Raw genomic sequence first — 22,400 nt, 5'->3', positions numbered from 1 at the left:
TATCCCAGTCTTTCAATCTCACTAACCAGCATCCACCATCCAACATCTAATATCCAGCCTGTGTTGTGCTGTGGTATACTCAGTTAATATATATCGATATATAAGTGTGCAGACTACACTTGTGTACGTTCATAGTAAACCGACTGGCCTATGTACTGTGTAGTCAACCGACTAACCGACCGCTGACCCACATTTGCAAACATAATGTCAAACTGTCAACGACCCTCACTATTATCAGCTACTAGGTTATTGTGTCATTACTTTTTTTTTTCCTTATACGTAACAATCTTTAGTCTTGGTCTTGGTCTTTGTATTTATTTTGATCTTGGTCTTGGTTATAATCTTGGTCTTAGTCTTGGTCTTGGTCCTGGTCTTGGTCTTGGTCTTGGGTTTAGTCTTGATCTTGGTCTTAATGTTGGTCTTGGTCTTGGTCCTGGTCCTGGTCTTGGTCTTGGTCTTAGTGTTGTTGTGATTCGTCTGTAAAATTAATAAATAAAATTATATTTAAATTTAAATCCAAGCCGGCAAAGGTTTAAATTGTTGGGAATAGAATAATACGAGGCAAGGCGCCAAGTAGATGGCGCCAATCACTAAGTATACGGTGCCAATGAAAAATATGTTAGCAGCCCCCATTTTCCTGTCTAGTTCTCACGACTTTGAATAGTCGGCAATACTTTCTTACGTATGTGTAAGTAAATATTCAGCATTACAAGGGCGAATTGAACTTGACAGTAAAAATGCTGATTTGTCGGTTTGACGAAAATGCTGAGTTTCAAAATCCGCGGGCTGTCGTAAAAAAACTAGATAATAGAAAAAACGTATCTGGCGCCCTGGCAGAATGCCAGACGTTTCTTTAAACGATCAACGACCTGTGATCTTGAACTTAGACGACGTTTGGCGGAACGCCCGAGTTCTAGGAAAAGTAAATGCTTTTTTATTTTTATTTTCAAATTAATAAAACCATTTTGTTTGTTGGTTAATTTTTACTAAGAAGCTGAGCGGTAGCTTCTGACGGAATTTGATACGACTCAATTAGTATACGGGTTTTATTTAATAAGCTTAATGAATATGTATATTTATATTCAGTATAATTATTATTATTAGCATAATTAAAGTCACATCCGATCCATTTTAAACCACGTCCACGAATATTTGGATTAATTTACAATTAAATATTTAAAAAAAATTTTTAAATTTAAAATTGCGCGCTGAAAAAAATCTGGAGTAAACTCGGATTTTATTCAAATCGGAGTCCTGGAGTTAAAGAAAATTACTCTGCATACGCCATAAATACGCAGCTTTTTTTTCCGATATGAAATTTCAATATGAATTTTAAAATCAAAACTAAATTTCTCTCCGATCCCGAGTTTACTTTGGAAATAAATGAATAAAAAATTATCTACGCGCTCACTTCGAAAATTTTTTATGTAGTAGAAGTAAAACCCACAAAATAATTTAATTTCAACTTACTAATAGTTAATAATTTTAAAAATAACATCTATATTAATTGTTTTTCAAAAATTAACTTCAAATTTACAGCTCGTTTGAAGAATTGATCTGAAATGCTTTTGAAATAGATCCGATGTACCTTCAATTACTCTAACAATCATAAGTACCGACCAATATATATATATATATATATATATATATATATATATATATATATATATATATTCATACAAGTGTATATATTTTGAAACAAGAAAAAATGATGATTATTATTATTGTTATAATACAGATGTGTAATAAATAAAATAGCTCAAGAGTTACGTATGAAAAGGATAAAAAGCAGCATACGTGCGAGCAGGCAAGCAAGCAGGCAGGCAGGCGTTGTGAGGAAGGCTGAGGCTAACGGTTAATCGTGTTTAGTAAAAAAACTCCACGGCTTCTCCAAGAAGGGCCTTCTCTCTTTACATCAGCATCTTTTACTTCTTCTACTTCTTTAGCTGCTTCTTCTTCTTCTTCTTCGTCTACTTCTTCTCATTCTTATACATCTACTTCTTGAGTTCTCACTTCTCGACCCCGTGATACTCCTAGTCCTAGTCCAATACTAGTCTCGAGTCGACTCACATACCTCGTGTACCTCTAGCTCAACACAAACGGCCTATGTGAAAATATACCCCATACATTTTAGTCCAAGTAGACTCTAGTGTTGTGTATTTTATTCTCCTACAACAGACGTTGTAATGCCTGATGGCTGAGATGTAACGGGGTCGCAAGTGTCAACGGGCTTTGCCACGCGATCACCGCCTCTGGTAGATGCACTTAGACATTTATCAACATTTTTTACTTTACCTGGTTAATTAAAATCTGCTTTTACGTTTATTTATTTCAATATTTATTATTATTCATTTGGATATCTGGGTAATAGAAACATTTTAACCAACCGCAGGATTTTAGTTAATTCATTATTTAGTTACGCTTTTGATGTTTATGATTAATAAATTTCAATTTAATTGCTTAATTTTCATAGGGATAAAATATTTGAATTTTAATTTTGCCGCCAAAATTTTTTTAAATATTTAAATCCTGAACTTTATTAAAAAATCACAAATCAAAAGATAATTTTTGAATTTTAAATTTCCCGCCAAAAATTTGTAAAATTTTGAAATCGTAGATTTTATTAAAAAATCACAAATCAAAAGATAATTTTTGAATTTTAAGTTTCCCGCCAAAAATTTTTTAAATTTTGAAATCGTAGATTTTATTAAAAAATCACAAATCAAAGAATAATTTTTGAATTTTAAATTTCCCGCCAAAAATTTTTTAAATTTTGAAATCCTAGATTTTATTAAAAAATCACAAATCAAAAGATAATTTTTGAATTTCTAGTTTCCCGCGAAAAAATCCTAATTCAAATTTATGATTTAAATAATTAAAATGATCGATAAAAATTGAAATGTCCTTGAAATAAATTTTTATTCGCCTTGACATTAAGCTCGAACGATAAAATAAAAACAAAGTACAATTAAATTTGTAAACAAGCGTAGATGGTGATCTGAAAAGGAATGTACACCCTTTTATATTTATTGCACTTGAAAGGTAACTGTAAACATATATATATATATCTATATCTATATATACATATATTGTGTGATGAATGTCCAGAGATACTGTGGCAGATTAAGAGTCTCGACTTACTTGCAAATGACATTCAGTTAAAATTCATTTATAACATTAAGTAGTCAATATATTTATTAATAATTCATGACAAACAATACAGCATTCATTTTTATAATTTATTTATTTATTTATTTATACTTTTGTTCATTACCATGAGCACGCATAAGATACAAACAAAACTAGTCTAAAAAATATCCAAAGGTTACAATTATTTATTTTTTTAATTCTCTTTTTTGTTTTTTGGGTAATTTCATTTTACTACACAATATCATTAGTCATATAACTTTTAAATCAATCATGTGCTCACTAACGACAGTTGCAATTCCCGCGGAATGTTAAACAATAGTCAATTAAATGGTCTATCTAAACAATAAACTAACTTGCCGTCGTGATAATCACCAACGGCCACTTGAAACAATCTACAGTCTACATTTATTTATATATATATTTATATATGTACAAAGAAAAAAGATTCCTTGACCCAAGAAATTTTTTCTTACAGAAAATTTTTAATTGTCCTCAGTAATTTTTTGCATTATGAATTAAAAAAAAAAAATTTTTTTAGCCAAAAAAATATTCTCTTGAGCCAAGAAATCTTTTTTTTTCCTATGTATATATATTTATATATATATATTTAATAATAATAAAATGCATGACATTTTGATTGGCCCTTCTTAACAAATCTAAGAAAAAATGTTGGTCATTATCATTAAATATAATCTATTTATCAGTGCATCTATGACGTAATAAAAATACTAAACATATATTTATATATTTGTATTATTAAATATACATATATTGTATACGTATATATATATATTCAAATTTAATATTTAAAATCTACAACAATTGTCAAAAAGTAAAAGGAAAAAAAAGTGTCATTTTCATTTTAAAATCTCTGAGAAAAAAAAATATCAGAGAGCTTGATTACGCATACACCAAAAGATGTAGAAGTTTATTAATATATATTACAAGTAAATAGATTTAAAAAAAAAAATTATTTATTTAAATTTTAAAAAATTATTTAAAATTGCATTTAAAATTTATTTGGTTACTTTTAATTTATCTAATGAGAAGTTAAGTCTTAGAGGACGTTGCATGATCACTAAGTACAGAGAAAAATAGATTATTGATTTATGTAATAAACAAATATATAAATATAAATTGTTTATTAATAACAATAGCTAATTAATTAATAATTAATAATAATAATAATAATAGAATTGTTTATTTTATTAACCAAGACCGGCCCAGAGCATGAAATCGGGAACCTCTCGGACTGGAACATCCCGAGCTAGAGCCTTGACCCTGAGGTTCCTGTCCTCCGTAAGTAGAACTACGTCACGTCGAAGACGTCTTGGTTGCCCTTCATCTTGATTATTTTAAAAAAATAACGCCCATATTATTTCAAAGATAATTATTATTTAAAAAAAAAAAAACTCGTACTTACCAGCGGGAACTTGATCTTTAGAGCGACAGAGACTCAGACAAGTGGCCAAAATTCTGTCGTCATTGCTGGCGAGCTCGTTGAGCCTGACGTCGTCTTCGACGGTAAAAATACTTGAAGTTAATACAGTTCCTCTGGTGGTGAGACATCTTATTGCCGGATTCTTACTTCTGGCGAAGGCCAGAGCCGCTTTTGCTGAATCCGCGACTCGAGCGATGTGCTCGGGATCCAATGACGATCGTGAACTCGGCGGACAGTCTCTGGCATCGGCTCCACGTGCTAAACCCTCCAGTTCATTTAAAACTGCAACAGATCCCACCGAGCGATTACTCAGTAAATTTACACATGGTAATTTTTTTGAAGTCTTAACCCTAGCTGCAGATCGTGTCAATATTAAATTCAAATCGTCAGAGATAGCGGCGGATCTCGGTGAGTTTAAAATAAATATAAAAAATGTATGAAAAAAAAAAAAAAAATAAAGCCAACATAGAGGACACGGGGTCAAAACCCCATTCTCTCCTCTAGCGCCCCCTTTAATCTCTGGTGAGGCATCGCCCACGCCCGGTTCTGTGGTCAGGGGTCTGCTGGCCAATCGGCTCGCGCCTCATGCCCACACATGCATTCATGTATGAGCCGTGAGAACCTAACTGTGAAACTCACCGTTGTGCTGCTGCAGCCCTCTTGTGCCTCTGATCATTCTTTGGTGGTTCACTTGCATACAGCACACACACACACACACACACACACACACACATATGTAACATATATGAAATGCTATCGTCGTCCCTGTTCAGCGTCCGCATTCGTTTAGGTCGGCAGAACCACGGAGCAGAGCCAGACAGAGGAGCCAGGGGTCAAAGGGCGGCACCGAAGCCGATTTTGCATGAAAGCTTACTTTCGTTTTTCGGGCGAGTCGAGGAGAGTTAAGACCGCCGCGTTAAAAAATATAAATCGTGTGTGTATGGGAATATTAAATACCGGGATGAACTTGAATGGATCGAGACGGGGCATAAAGAAGGGTGGCAAGTTTATGTTATAAATGTATGAGTGCATCTAACATTTATTTAGAAGAGGAGGAGTCTTGTAATGCCATCGGAACATGTCCCCGGGGAATCAAAGGCCATCTGGATGTCGATATTTACGAGTGGGAGGGAGCAAGACGTTTAAACTTAAACGCCATAAACAAATTCATCCACGTTTATATAACTTATATTTATTGTTATTGTTATGAAATGAATTTTAAGGTGTAACTCATGTAATTTCGAACAAAAATTAAAGTTAAGTAAAGGCAATAAGGCTAAAAAATCACTGCGGAATTACAATTATTTCGTTCGAATCTCGTTCGTGATTGTAATCCCAAATTTAGCGAATGTCATTTTGGTATGTTGTAAACTTAAATTCAAAGTATTCAACGACAGTTTATTTTGTCGCGGTTGAAATAATGCAACCGCTTTTTTTACCTTTTTTTTTGTCTTTTGTCTCGTTTTATTGCAGTTTTTTTTTAACTATTTTTATAAAAAAAAACCGATAAAAGAGATCGTGTCGTAGCATCTGGCGCGTAAATCGTCGCGCTCCCTTTGTAAATTTTTTGTTATTACTGTTGGTTGGTATTATTATTATTATGATTATTATTATTCCTCGTCCGATAATCGATCCCGGGTATTTTCTGGCGTACAAATAGACTACTCGAGAGCACTCGATGTCCCGAGACTCGTCAACAAGATGAGCTTTAATCTATTTTCCAGTTCTCATTGCAAACAGAAATCCAATCTCCATCTACATACGAATCTGAAAATATTTTTATGTCGACGGTTGATACCGTCAACATGATCATCGTCTACAACAACGTTTACACAAAATACCAGACGTCCATTATTAACTTGTCTCATTGAGTGCTCTCGTCTTCTCTTTAGCATACGTCGAGTGTTTAATACGGAAAATATTCTCTATTAGAAAAATAAAAAAAAAAGAATGCGTATAAAAAATTACTTAATCAGAAACCGAAAACAAGTGAGTAATTCTCTGTTGAATTATTGTTAAGAAATTTTATATAAACGCCTGCTAGTCAAACAAAAAAATCAAACAATAATTTGAGAATTAACATATGACGCAATCGTGTAATAGATACCTCGAAAAAACCCGGAAAAGATCCAACGATCGGTGATCGTACGTTATAATAACAGAAATTATTTTATTAAACTCATCCGAAATTATCCGTCAAGGTATTATGAGCGTTGAAAATTACCAGTGACATGCATGTCAACAAATTGAACATTTTGTTAATATTAATACGCTAATGCGACCTTTTGTTAAAGGTCCGTTGCGTCAGATGTCGTGATCATTTTGTTTAGCTTGATATCTTTCTGAGTTGGATTTCATAATTCATTTTACGCTCAATCCTACTGCGCATGGGTGTCTATTAGCTCGACGACCATTTCCTTTATTATTTTTTTCTTCATTCGTCTCATTAGCATTTTACTCAACCGTCATCTCCATGTCAGATGATGTCAACTTTATCCTGCTATAAATCTAATTAATTAATTTTATAATAAATATATAATTCATTTTTCATTTTGCTGGCTCTTGTGATTTGATATTGAATGTGTTATGAAATTCGTTCGCAAGTTCACGGAAATCTATAACTGGAATAAGATATCTGGAAAAAATTGATGGTAATTTGTAGTCAATGTGGATGTTAAATTTTGCTCATTGTTTTTTTTTCGCAGCTTGAAGACAACTTTTGATTTAATGTTTTTTTACTACGGATGACAATTTACGTCACCTTGTAGTTCATGTCGTACTCATATTGCAGTCAAAATTTTGAACAAAACTTGACTGAAATCACTAAACAGTGCGTTTTTAAGTGAAAATTTTACTATAGGGGTAATAAACCCAGTCGGTAAAGAAGTTCTAACCTCAAAATCTATTTTACCGATCGGCAAAATTTTCACAAAATGCCGATTTCAACTTTTTCAGCTAGAAAAGAAAAATAAATCAAATTTTTGTAGAAAATATTCTGGACCAAGACATAAATTTAACAAGTAAGAGAAATAATTGTCAGTTTATCTGTGGTCACTATAGCACACGTCTAGACTCGTGAGCCCTAAATTTCAAACGGACAATGATAAAGAGCTTCCTTCCGTAGATAACCGGGTAAAATATGAGCATCCATATAAACTTAAATTCTATTCCGAGGAATATTTCGCACAGGATAAAAACTTACCGACGAGAGGAATCATTAATGTGAATAACGGATGTGGTCCTGAGGTTGTTTTAGCGATGCGCTGCAGTTGCGGCAAATAGTCTATGAAGCAGTTCGTATCAGGGACCAATTGCCGCGGTCTGACTTCTATTTCCACTGAAACCGATGACTTTTGCAGTATTGCCTGAAACAGAAAAAATAAATTAAAAATTACATCTGAAGAGTGGAAGAGCGACTGCGTGCTCTCTGCAGTTTTCATCAAAATTTTTTTCACAAAACCAAAGTTAAATTTGATGAATGAGAATGCGAATAGATGGATTACCAAAATAGATATTATTATTTACGGATTATCTTAATGGCTTTGTGTTAAGCTTTTTCATTAATCGATTGCAAGTACGCTCCGTGGTCCTACATAAATCAAGCTTATCCAGCCGCGCGACTCTCAGTACTAAGTACATATATATTATGTATATCTATATCTACATATATACATATATATGCACAAGAGTTAAATCTATTCTCCCTCATTTCTGATTCCGCTACATCTGCTAATCCACAGGATCATTATCATTTTAATAATCAAGAGTCTCTGGTAAAATAGCATATTCCACATTTTCACATTATTTCCCCATTATCTACCGTTTAAATATTCATTTAATCTATTAAATTCTCTTTAAATAAATAATTAGCCGATTGAATTAATCATTGGAGTATGAAGTGAAGAAAAAAATAATTTATTGAATAATAACAATGATAGTGTGATTAATCATTGAATAGTGAGGTGCGACAGCGTATGGAGAACCCCCGGGGCGAGGTCCGAAAAGGGCGAAAAAAAGTATGCGATAATTCTCCGGGTTTTTATTAATTTCAGCAGAAAGCAAGAGGACAGTAAAAGCAAAAGGGAAAGAAAAAGGTGGATTTAAAAAATGATATTGGGAATAAAGTGTTTAATGGGTATTTGAATATGGTTTTTATGCGCTCGGTGAACGAGGGATAAAAATAATGGGCAATAAAATTAGTGTTAATGCTTGTAAGATAATATATTAACCGATAATCGTATTCATAAGTGCAACAGTTGCATTACAAGGATGCTCACGTGTAAATATAGTCTCTTAAATCAGATGTATGAGGAAACTTGTGGGCTTGTATTCCAGCAGTGTAAGATCCTCGTCTCTAGTCAAGCATAAAGTACACCCACGTGACGTTGAGAGGACGGAAAAGGAATCGTTCGATGACAGCTTTGAGCACCTGGACTATATCGCGCTCACTTGCCCGGTCTTTAAATAAATTCCCGGTATTTTCATTACTTAAGGCATTAATTTAACGCGAATGGACATCTAATCAGTAAATAAATATAACGGCTTACTAAAATATATATCTTTTATAAAAACAAAGTAATAAGTATACTTTAGTCAAATTGCAATCAGACTGTTGTTAATAAACATTATCTACGGTATTACTAATGAGAGATCTTACCCGGAAGGTAAATACACTGGCTTTTAAGATCTAATTCTCATCATACAACTATTTATATATATATATATATGACTACATATATAGAGTTTCTGTGGCGTAGTCGGAGGCTTTACTTACAATTCAACAGACAAGAGTTTACGAGGAAGGTGTGTCGAATGGGAGTCGCGTAAGATTACGATAGAAATTGATATCACGATTTATTAACGATAAACCTACCAGCTACTTTATTATCATTTTATTTTTTTAATATATTTATTATACTCTATACCAACATTTATTTCATTAAATATAATACCGTATAATTATATTTATAAATAACAAGTTAACAACTATAACAACCAGCAATTATTCCTTTAAATATATTTTGTAGGAGTGCGAATCCTCTTCGAATCAAATCCGATCGAACAGTTCGAAGAGTTTCAAACTTTTCGATTATCCAAAAGTTATCGAGTTATTTGTAACTTTTCAAATTACTCGGTTCGAATTAAAAATCTGACCAGTTTCAAATATTTCACTTTTTCCAATGGACAGCTGAATTTTTAAAGTAATGGAAAATAATTATTTCGTAGATTTGTGTCTGAGATCTAGTTACCTCTGAAAAAATTTCAATAATTGGAAAAAATATTAAAATTTCAAGTCGTTCAGAAGAAAATTTACGAAAAATTCGAATTATCCGAAATTAATTGAATTTTTTGTAACTTCAAATTATTCGATTCGAATTGAAAAAATTTTTATCAGATTTGAAATATTCAATTCTCATTCAATGAAGAGCGAAATTTTTCGCGGATTAGTGTCTGAGTTCTTTCAATGTACCTCTGAAAAAAATTTGTAGAAAAAATTACAATATCAAGTCATTCAAAAAAAAATTTACGAGTAATTTGAAAACTTATGAAAAATTCGAATTATCCGAAATTAATTGAATTTTTTGTAACTTCAAATTATTCGATTCGAATTGAAAAAATTTTTATCAGCTTTGAAATATTCAATTTTCATTTAATGAAGAGCTGAATTTTTTTGCAAATTAGTGTCTGAGTTCTTTCTATATTCCTCTGAAAAAAATTTGTAGAAAAAATTACAATTTTAAGACATTCAAAAAAACAATTACGAGTAATTTGAAAACTTATGAAAAATTCGAATTATCCGAAATTAATTGAATTTTTTGTAACTTCAAATTATTCGATTCGAATTTAAAAAATTTTCATCAGCTTTGAAATATTCAATTTTCATTTAATGAAGAGCTAAATTTTTTCGCAGATTAGTGTCTGAGTTCTTTCTATGTACCTCTGAAAAAAATTTGTAGAAAAAATTACAATTTCAAGTCGTTAAAAAAAAATTTACGAATAATTTGAAAAGTTAGAAAAAACTGGAATTATTCGCACACCCCTGATATTTAGCACTGGCGATAAAGAAAGCGAGTGGCCTTTGTTTGTTGAAAGTAAATTTGGCAACTGCGTACGGAAAACAAGGGTACGGATGGAAGATAAAAGGGAAGGGTGTGCAAAGGAAACTGTTATCATGGATCCGCAGCTGAGGACGAGGACGAGGGTGAATTCTCACGGGATATAGTCCTCGAAATCTCAATCAAAGTTTCAGAGAACCAAGAAGTTGCCAAGAATAGAGAAGATAAATCGAGGGTGTGTAGTGCCGAAAGATGCTGCGCATTGAATAATATATAAATTAGATGCCTTTGTATAATTATTTAACTATTTGTTTGCCGTATTTATTTACTCGACTCCAGAGAATTAAATTGCTTTTCCATCTGTTTAATTGTACTGATTTATTTATTTATTTGAAACAAGTTTTGCTTTAAATTTACTCTTCAAACTCTTTTTTTTTAGGTTACATTCATAAATCCCTCTGATTTAAACCGAAAAAATGAGCCTTTAAATTTTTTGTCACGTACCGATTCCAGTTTCACGGCCAATGTCCTTACGATTTTCATTTCAGCGATAAAATTATTTTATTGCTAAAAAAATCAGTTGCAGTTTTTGCCTTTAATTTGTGGTTATGTAAGAAACTTTAAATTCCGTCCGCATGCCTCGGAAATTAAAATAAACGAAATACGCTTGCGAAAAATGTATTTCAGTTAAAATATCAAGAGTTAAGAATAAATCTACCTTATTGAAAATCGATAACGAGCAACTATATATCTGCTTTCATTAATTCATTTCAACTCCTCATCTCTCTTTTAGCCCGACGTTCATTCCATATAAAAGCATCGAGAAATTATTCATTGACTTCTCTGGCCGGTGAGCGCGATATATTTCATAATCACAATTCTTCTTCTCTTCTCTAAGCGCATATACATATTTAAATAGTATGAGCAAAACCGACACACTGTCATGAATATTTTTTATGCGAACATCGTAAATTTTCATTATAATCCCCAGTGTATTATAAATTCTCCCAGGAAAAATTCATTGCTGTTTTATTTTCAAAAACCCTTCTAATCTCTATTACAAAAATTCAAATTAATAGCCACAATTATATTTTATTTATCGTTCCTTAACTCGCAGAAGGACTGTAGAGGTTTAAAAATTATTTTTCAAAATCTACTTTTTCCACTTGCTCTTTTATTCGAAAATTTCTACCCTCTGACAAAAACTTTGCCCGACATATCATATTTGCCAAAGACAAATAAGAACACCCTCGTCGAAACAATCGACCTGCGGGTGGTCTCGAACCCGGTTCTCCCGGGAAATATTTCAAATACAGTAAGCCCTGCTTTTTTTCCACTTTTAGTAATTATTAGAACTTGATATTTTTTTCGGTTCGCAGTCGCTACCCTCATAAGCCTCTTCCCCCAATCGAGTTACTGAACCCAAAAAGCTTCCCCCGCTCAACCCCTCGAAGGATTTTCGTAGGCAGCTCGTTATTAGCCTTCTTTGAAATCGTGGAAATAATAAACTACCAACAGGAAAAAATATCCTCATTGGTTATGAAAATTCACTCTCTATATTTCGCAGAAATTTTAGCGTTTCGGCATTTTTCCAGACCATCTAAGAAAATCGATTGAAAGTCTAAACTCGGCTAATCTAAAAATCTAAAACCAGCGGGAAATTTTGGGGTTTTCCTACAGAGTCGACCATTTTTCATATTTTTTTCCTGAATGTTTCCATGTACATAATTTCAAATTTAATTTTCTTTTAACGAACCCGAGAAAAACTTGTGGATCTTTTTAAAAAATAGTACCCTCAGGCGGATAATAAGTGAAATAACTATTTTCACAAACGGAATAGTTGGACAACTATAAATGTATTAATAATAGTTAATATAATTAAAAATGAAAGAACACAATACAAATAGAGGGAGAAATGGTAATTTATTTGAACAGTAACTCAGACGGTTAAAAGAAGTTAAGAGAGTAAGCCACGATGAGAGTTGAGCCCAGTCACCGAGAAATTAACGAGAGACTTGAGAGTATATACTATATATAAATTGCGGAGAAGCGCCACTACACTAACAGAGTATAATTAGTTTAGAGTAATTAGTCTCGCGCGGTTTCTCTCGTTCTCGTCGCTTACTAACCTCCCCTTCTACATTACTGCAACCCAGCCTCGTCTCTTTCTTATTATTTTTATTATTTATATAATTATTATCATCATTATCATTACTATTATTATTATCATTATTCTTCACGGCCTTGAAATAATCCTGTAGTCTCCTCGGTGGAGATACAAATGAAAGGAGACCGTGGCAAGTGAACTGAGTTAGTAAACTTTTATTTGTTGAGACGAGTCTTAACTTCTCCGTCTAAACTATCTTCATAACATCCAAACCGGAAGGAATTATAATTGCACGTTTGTTTAATTACATTCTCATGTATTTTTTATCCATTTGCCGCATGCTAATTCACTTTATTTATTTATTTATTCATTCTCCCGACAAAACTCTTTCTGTTATAAACAAAACTATATATACTTTTAAGACGGCAATAAAAAGTAACGAAGTGCATTCTAGGATCGTCGCACTAATAAATTCCGACAAAACAAAAAAAGTATTATTTATTTTTGGGTTATAATTGTGACGCTGACGCTAGAGGGGTTTAAACCTGATCCTCTTTAATCGAGGGTCAGACAGAGTCCAAAATTCTAAAGTCCCATGCAATATCTCGTGTGATACTACACAATCTCGCTCATTAGTCACGTCTGTCCGAGAATTTTACTCCCAACTTCCATATATATTTACATAAAACATTCCCAACCTCATATATATATATTTATATATATGAAGAATAACGTAAGGCCCAATTGCATTTTTAATTTTTAATAAAACTGTAAATGCAGTCTAGTATTGTCATTTTTAATGGAATTAGAGTTCATATTCATCTTAAAAACATTAAATAAAGAACTTCAGGTTATTCAGATCAAAATTTTGTTATGTGAGCCCTATCTGGTGCAAATTACGATATTTTAGGTAAATTACCAAAAAATACTACACTTTACTGAAAATTTGCTGTAAAATGCGATATTTTACCTAAATTTTTCTGAATACCGAAAATTAGAGTAATTTAGGTAAAACATCTCAATGTTACCGGAAATTTTCGGTAAAATACCGCAGAATTGCTGCAAATTTTAAGGTGCATTTTTGCAAGTTTACCGTAAATTACCCAAGTTACCGTATTTGGCGGTAATTATTTTGAATATGGTAAACTATGACACTACAATGTTACTGCGCATTTACCGCAAAATACCGCAGGATTGCTGTAAATTATAGTAAAATGCTGTGCTTTAGGTAAAACGCCGTATTTTATGGTATTTCTTCTGAATTCCATAAATTACGATTTTTTACCGTAATTTGAATCTGGTGGGAGTAAACTTATACTAGTATTGCGTAAAATGACAATTCTAAGTTTTAACACTACTGTTAAATTTTTTTCAAGGTATGAAATGTATATATGTATTAAACCAATAATTTTTTTTATGGTTTATAGTATTTAATAAATGAATATAATGAATGCAGAATTGGAATGAATAGCAACATTTCGCTGTTTGATCTGAATAACCTCAAGTTCTTTATTTAATTGTACTTTTTTAAAGCATAATATAAAAACGAGTTTGCTAAACTTTTTACAGACAACGGACTAGTTTTAGTAAACTTGAAGTAAGTCAGAGTTAACTCGGCAACAAAATTATGTCTAGAGGATCTTTTTCTAGAGCATCTTGATAAGCGAAAAAAATTAATTCAGTAACGCGTCATTACGCATATTATATGAGAATTAGGCATGGAAAAAAAAAACATTCCGTTAATAAAAACAGTTGAATTAAGTAGATTACCGATGAAATGAAAGCATGAGCCAGTAAATCGGTTGTCACCTTCATCGTTCAATTAAACTCTGCAAAAACGTTTTGCGTGTTGCGCGTCCAGTAAATTTTATTGGTGTATATATGTGCGGTTGAGCAACCGATAATAAATACTACGCAGTATGTAACAAGGTGAGCGTCTAGGAATCCGTTATCCGAATCTTTTATTCGTTACGCATGGACCCAGACGCGTTTTAACGGGCGGATTTAACGCTGGTATCGGCAAGTCCCAAGCTAAATGATTAAATAACTCGGTAGCGTTTAATAAAAAGTATAATTAATAAGTTTAACAGTATAATGTACTTTGGGAATTATAATAATGATGATAGAATTTAGTAGAGTAGAGCCGAGTATAATAAAAGTTACAAACCTGAACACGCTGCCGATGACGTTCTTGCTTTCGCTGACGTCTCTCCAATTCTTCTTTCCGCTCAATTAGCAGTCGTATCTCGGATTCCGCGAGGGAATCATTGGATAAACGTTTTAATAGAGACGTTGGTTCTTCCTCACCTTCGCTGTAACTATCTACTAATAATTCCGAATCACTCTGTAAAAATAACAGTGACGATTATTATCACAAGGAAGATACAAATAGGTTCCGGATGGAAAAAAAAATAAAAAAATGTATACCTGCTCCGGAGGCGAATTCGGAGAACTTGTACTGGATGTCTCGACCAAAGAAACGTATTCGCTGACGCCGAATTCATTTTTTTGTAACTTCAGTACCGGTGTCTCGAGACCACAGAGGAAAACTTGTCCGAAAAACAATATTTTTTGTATACGTAAGCACACTTGGGCCACTTCCATGTCCTCAGTCTTTTCGGCGTAAAACGAGTCCTGGGGATTGGACATGAGAGGCGTGAAGCCAGACAGCGTCGCGTCTTCGGGTAATTTAACTAAATTTAATTCTGAAACAGGTAAAGGAGGCATCTTTTTTATTTTAGAAGTCTATATATCGTCTGTGGACTGACGAAAATATAAACCGAAGTTGATTGAATTTTTCCATCAATCTCAACTGGTAATCAAGCGCCAGGGGAAACTGAACTGCCCCCTTGCTGGATTAATGCAATTTACAGTCCAAGTGGCAATTACCGGGATGTACTCTATGACTAATAGAGGTGCCCCTATCGGGGAATGATGACTAATCGTGTTATCTGTCGGTTAACGAGTAAAAAGAGAGAGGATACTCACCGTTCTCCCGTCCAATAGCTTCACGTGCGTGAATAACTATTTTTCGCGGATACGGCAGCTTTTCTAGGAGATTTACCATCGTTGCCAGTCTGCTCCATGCGTCGCCTATCGGCCTGCAACACCGTAAAGGCAACACATTGATAGGTACACAGATATTACATTAAAACATGGACATATTTATAATTTATATACATATATAGAGATAGATAAATATTAAAATGAATAGCCGTTAATTATTTAGAACAGTGAAAAGGTCATTTGTAAGAAGACAGTTAAACATCTGCAGTAGATGATAGACCGTAGGCAAGGATCGTGAGTCCGATTCGTCTCGGTGGCTGTCGTCCTTGCCAAGGCGACGCTTGACTCACGTACACGTAATTGTTAATCGTTAACGAGAAACAATAATTAACTTATCCAGCCGGATAGTAATGCTTGCGCAAACCCGTGCGATTTTTCTGTCTGTCTCAGTTACACTCATTTACTTAATACGCAATCTTAAGTCGGACTCTCTCGGTTTTTATCTCCCTCTTTCTCTATCTCTCTAGCTACTCGGTCTTGCATCGGGAGTCGAGGGCCTTGGGACTCGTTTAATGGCCGATAGATTGCATCGCTCGGATGATCGCGTCTGCAGAAGCACAAGCGGCAGCTCTGCCCTCTTCAAGTTCATCTTTTTCTCCCTTTTTTATTTTTTATTCACCTTTTTTTTCGGTTTGCTTCTTCTCTATATCGACTTACCAGGGATCAGACTACTCCATTCGTCTCAGTCGAATTGAATCTCCGAGTTATTTTCTATAACATTCATCTTTATTTTATTTATTTTAAAAACTACTTTTATCCAGCCTTTGCCCAAGTGATTTCATTATTATTATTATTATACTGTATATTTTGGCTTGTTTATTTTATTCCATTTACGGCAAAATACAATAAAACTCACAAAGGTATAAGCTGCTAACGTAAATGCCCGAGGATGTGGATGTGGATCATCCTTAGCGGCAACCGTGACCTACGATTCAACGCATTAATTTAAATCACGTTCAACAGTGCTTACTCTATCGTACACAGATGACAGAGCGGTTCACCAACCTCTGTCATATGTCATACGGATTAATATCTCTCGCCAAGGTCGATTAGCGCGACCAGTAAGTGGCGTCTAGGTTCCCCGATAAACTCTCCAGGAACCCCGACTATTTTTTAATTTTCCTCTGAGCAAATAAGTATCTCCTTTTATTACACTGAAAAAAAATTCCATTAATTCTGTTCTTACATAAAAAAGGCCTCTTAATTATTTTATTCACATTGACCACTGGGAGCAGAGCACGACCAGTGTCGTAAAAGGGTTTTTATTATTTTATTCACATTGACCATTCGGAGCAGAGCACGACTACGTCGTAATGCTATTTAAGAGTTAAAAACAGCCTGCTATAGACAGCAGCGTAACCTATCGGCAAGTTAGCGTATCCTTGGGTTACCAGCCGAGTTACAGACTTAGGGACTAAATAGTTTAGCACCAGCTTAGTATTTTAAAAGTTTAAAAACCAATTATGACCTCAGGATCTCGAAATTCCATTGTCCCGGCTGCTGGTCTTTGTAATTAAAGCAAACACCTGATCGCTTTACAGTATCCGTCACTGAGAATGTTGCGCCTGAAGCTGAAACTAAGTATTCGGTAATCCGATACAGCTACCGCGGTTGTGATAAACTTTTAATGAATAATTATCGATTGCGGCTGGCAGAATAAATGTTTATTAAAATTGTTTTAAAGCTTAAAAACTTACCCAACTCGATAATCTGTACACGAGGGTGGCGGGTTCCAGACTGTGCTGTGGCAAAGCATCCAATCGCACCAGATCTATAAAAAATTTAATCAAATTTCCGATATGAGTTATTAGTTTTTATTGGGGCATTAAAAATATAATTATTTTTCTCAGGAAGAGAGACATGTTTAGCGAGATAATTTAATATTTTCCGGACATTAATAAATATCTTCAATATATATGATGTATTTGCAAATACTGTTAGCTCATCACACCGCATACCTCGCCTCGTTCTGTCTACCTTATCGACAATATTAATGGCTCTCTACGAGAGCGAGTAACTAAATTTAGATTGCTATATTATATTAATACATCCACCCTCAATTACCGATCGACCAAAGGTATGTGAAATATCTCAATACAATGAAACAAAAAGTACCAACAAAAAAAACAATATAGCAATAATAAATAATCAAGATTCCCGTTAACAATCCGATAGATCAGGATCTCGATCAAGATTACTGAAAAGATTCCCGCTAGATTCACTGATGAGTCTTTTCTCTCTTCAATTTAAAATAGCAACAAAAAAATTCTATATATATAAAACTTTTTTTTTTTTATTTATTTACAAACACGCGTTGAAAGCAAAGTCTCTAACACAAAATGAAATGCGAATAGTTGGTATCTCTATTGGCAAGTTGCCGAACGGAGATATCGATCAAGTATCGGTGAAAGATGGACGATCGATCTCTCTCGCGTATCCCGTATGGATTCTCTTCCGCGGCGGGATAATCGCCGTCTACGCGAATGAGAGATAAAATAAAACAAATAAAAATAACGCTAAGGAATCTATCGAGCACGTACAATGCAGACATAACTATCTCTCTCTTTGTCTCGGGTTTTTCTAAAACTTCTTCTTCTTCGTCTTCTTCTTCTTCTTTCTCTTGTTATTCCTCCTTGTTGGTTTACACAGTAGATACTTCTCATCGATTCTCGAATGTTATAGATGGACCCTACACGCATTCGATAGGTGCATTAATCGCAGACGCTTTAACGTCGTTGCATAATAAGTAGATGCACGCAGACGTAAAATAAGAGAAAAAGGTATGAATAAGTAAGTATATAAGCTGAGATATAAATAAATAAAATATGTACATGTACATGAACACATTGACCACCAAGCGTGGATCATCAGGCGTAGGTGCAACTCTAAAACCATCGGCTTCATAAATCCTCTGCAGAAACGACAACAACCACTAGGGGAAATCGGATCGAATGTTAATTTAAAAATCAAAGTGCCGCTAACGCTGAGAAACGTTATTAATTTTATATTCATCTCTACACACACACACACATACATTCGCACATGCACACACACGTGAATTCATTAATTATGTTTAATCAGATAACGCACTCTCGTCCTCCTCTAGAGAACTACATCATCAGAGTTACATTATACCGAGAGCGAACCACAAGAACAAGAACTAGTTAGTAGTCACAAGGGATCCTTACCTTGATAGTTGGCAAAAGGACCTGCATGTCTTCGTCAACAATCAGCCTCGGGCGTTCCTTCTCCTTCTTATCCAGTTCTTCTCTCAGCAGCGCGACACTTCGCTCCAGAATCAGATTGAACATCTGCAGCGACACCACTAGGGCGCGTTCCTGTACTTCTGATCGATAGCCTTGTTCCATTTGTGAATCTGAAACAAATAAACGACAGAGGTTGTTGGTGGGAAACATATTACTGTTATACAAATAAAAAGCAACGTTGATGCTGATGTAAATATAATAACAATAAATAACGATTAGATAAAGCAGTCGTACGGCCAGGGAAGAAAACTCCTCAAGACCACGAAAGGACTTTTCATTATCTCGTATATCCATCGACGATAATCGACATAGTCAACATTTCAGCGTGGCCTTTCATCCCATTGCGGCAATCGAGAAAGATGTGTGCCCGTGAGCTCGAGCTCTATAGATACAAAAGAACCAAGAATACACGCTCGGTTGTTTTACGAGGGTGACATTGCCCGCGGTCTCTTTCATCCACGGAAAATACCTCCAGGACTACCGACGCTGATGCTTTTGCTTTTGCTTCTGCTCCTATGGCTGCTGCTGCTGGTTGTTCCTCGAGTAATACTCCGGTGGAATCGCGTCTGTGTAGACCAGTGGCTAAGTAAATATTGCACATACCCCGAAGAACGGGCAAATGTGGACATTGATCCGGCGTGCCAATCCTGCCGAGTTTCGCTTCCGCGCGCAGTCTCGATACACACTTACATTTACGTGTGACGTTAATTAAAGAGCTTTTTAATCCACCTTGTTCGAGTAAATATATACTGATACAATGTACTAATGTACACTTAGCCGTAACCGTAGTACAGATCAAGCATAAAAAGCTTTGCCATGAAATGAAAATGATTTTCGCGAAAGTTAAAATTAGTTTTGCAGCGTTCGTGAGGCGCCTTGAGACTTAACTCCATACTCTCAAGAAGGTGTCGTTAAATAATTCAATTGGCCTCGCTGAAACGTTATAATTCACCCCAAGGCGTCTTCCTGGAGGGTGATATTTACTCTCATCTCTCGTTTGCTCGGTCGAGGGCCAGCCCACTCAGACAACGACGAGACATCAGCAGGTATATCTGAGAGTCTATCAGAACGCCCTGCTGTCAATAATATGAACGGGCCAATCGAGGTGCTTATTATCGACTGTCTCACTCTCTCCCCAGTTATTTATTTTTCACTCTCACATACTCCTTGTACTGTTTTATTTAGCGCTATTAAATATTCATCATCTTTTAATTCGCATCATGGGTTTTTAAAGCTAAGGCGAATTTTATTATCCAAACCTACAATAAATAAAAACGAGTAAATAAACACGAGGTTAAATGCTTTTACTCGTCTTGTTTTATTTGAGTTGTCGCATGTACTTATTTAAATCTTTTAATTCAATATACAAGAAAAAGGGGTAAAACGGGATACTTAAGGAAATACTACATTTTTAAGGACTCACACTAATTTTTTTTTTTTTAATGATATTCAAAGTAAATAGAAAAAAAAATTTCAGTTGCCAATAAAAAAAAAATAATTTTTGCGGGCAAAATGGGGTACCCCCTGAAAAAAAATTTTTTTAATATTTTTTATCAAATTTACAAAAGTGATTTTGGAATATTTAAAAAACATGTAAAAAATAAAATTTTGGCAGTACCCCGTTTTGCCCCCTTCCCTATATTGCGTGACAGAATAATTAAAATATTAATTTATTTATAAAAAATACGGGTGTTCTTTTTCCCGCGTAATTTAAATGTAATTCGAATGACATAAACTAATTGATTTTTCTCGATACTTGGAAATAGAGAAGAGCATAAATCATGAAAAGGCATAAATTCAAAAGACTTTTCTAACGATACCAAATTTAATACCCTTAACTTATTCTATGATATAGATATGGCCGGAACAAAATTTTATTTATTCTCTTCATAATATATAGAGTAGATAATACCAATCAAGAATATGAAGAAGATCGGGGAGGAGAATAAGAATAAGACGAATAAACATGGGACGTTTGAGAAAACGCTGGGCTGGCCTCAGTATATTAAAATTAATTAAGTTTATCGGGAGTAAAATAAAGTGGGTATGATGATTGCGGGGCAATATCAATTGAGCGTTAAAGTGTTCTCGTTAAGGTGGCTTGATGAAGAACACCTTGACGTGGATATATACTTTCGCCTAAATTGATCTTCATACCCAGACACGGTTTCACTGATAGCGTCCCGATCGATTTAATGGCAATCGACAAACTAACGTCTCTGTGTACTGGATTTAATAAAAATAATAACAACCGAGTGAATCACCGGAAAGACCGGCTTTTCAATATCATCATCTCCCTAACCACGCTTACTCACACACTTATCGCCCTCTCTCTCTCAAGATTTAATGTCATATAAAAATTAATTCCTCCAAGTTCGTTAATTGTCAATACATAATTTTATTCAACGATAGATTTAATCACAGATTGTGTAAGATAAAATTTAAAACATATCATTTGATGAATATGATGACGAAATATTCATATCGTGACGCTACTGCCTCCCATTTATCATTAAAAAAAAAAAAAAATGTAAAAAAAAACTCGGTTGTTGCTCACCGTCTATATGACTACATACTTTTACAGAGGAGAGAGGAACAATTTACAGCGAATTTGTGATTTAACGCTCGTCTCTCAAACCTGAAAGCCCGCGCTGCCGTCGATGGGCGCAAGATACTAAAAAAGTTAACAAAAATACTGATGGAAAACATGCTTACATGATCCACAGATGCTTCAGATTCGCAAGATAAAAATTAGAACTTCATTAAATTGAGGTTAGATCAGCTGTTGCGTCAGATGGGCGCCATTTCGTGATCGTATGGCGCATGTGACATTTTTTGCTATTTCCCAAGGACTTTTGCCTCAGATAATTGGAGAGAAAGACAATTGTTTGGAAGATTGAGGAAGAAAAGGGCAGTGGATATTATAGAGAGACAAGAAAACTCCCAGATTATAAAGTAATAGACGAGCAATGCTAATGTAACTCGTAGAAGGCGTCCGATTACAATATCCCGCTCGGCATGTGAGTGCGCAGGAGATATATAACTCGCCGGAAATACCTTGAAGCCAACGACCCAGGAGACAAATAAGCGTGATGATGATCACGCGATATCTTCCACGACGACTTTTGTCGTTAATTTTAGTAAGAAAATGAAACTCTGGGGTCTATTCTAATCAAACCTGTTTCCGTTTGTCATAACAAACGGAAATCAATTACTGGATAACTAATACTCCAGATGATTATGGTGAGATGGACAAGTTCTATCACCAGAATACGGAGGCTAGAGATCTTTCAGCAGAACGAATGCTAGATCGG

At 34.4% G+C, this 22,400-nt stretch overlaps 1 protein-coding gene across 1 annotated transcript in view; it reads right to left on the bottom strand.

Annotated features, from left to right (window-relative positions):
- Nucleotides 1–3,225: 3,225 nt before the first annotated feature.
- Nucleotides 3,226–22,400, bottom strand: part of LOC103572201 (telomerase-binding protein EST1A) — a 40,995-nt gene continuing 21,820 nt past the window's right edge. Inside the window, exons 9-16 of the mRNA XM_053736975.1 lie at nucleotides 19,009–19,196; nucleotides 17,518–17,591; nucleotides 15,743–15,855; nucleotides 15,182–15,459; nucleotides 14,922–15,098; nucleotides 7,794–7,956; nucleotides 4,574–4,873; nucleotides 3,226–4,495 (exon numbers count right to left, since the gene is read on the bottom strand). Coding sequence (XP_053592950.1) covers nucleotides 4,359–4,495; nucleotides 4,574–4,873; nucleotides 7,794–7,956; nucleotides 14,922–15,098; nucleotides 15,182–15,459; nucleotides 15,743–15,855; nucleotides 17,518–17,591; nucleotides 19,009–19,196 — 1,430 coding nt within the window. The 3' untranslated portion in view covers nucleotides 3,226–4,358. The remainder of the gene's footprint in view (nucleotides 4,496–4,573; nucleotides 4,874–7,793; nucleotides 7,957–14,921; nucleotides 15,099–15,181; nucleotides 15,460–15,742; nucleotides 15,856–17,517; nucleotides 17,592–19,008; nucleotides 19,197–22,400) is intronic.

The sequence above is a fragment of the Microplitis demolitor genome, chromosome 2 (assembly GCF_026212275.2).
Source record: "Microplitis demolitor isolate Queensland-Clemson2020A chromosome 2, iyMicDemo2.1a, whole genome shotgun sequence".
In the NCBI taxonomy this organism is placed as follows: domain Eukaryota; kingdom Metazoa; phylum Arthropoda; class Insecta; order Hymenoptera; family Braconidae; genus Microplitis; species Microplitis demolitor.
The sequence above is the reverse complement of the archived record's forward strand: the minus strand, read 5'-3'. Positions and strand labels throughout refer to the sequence as shown.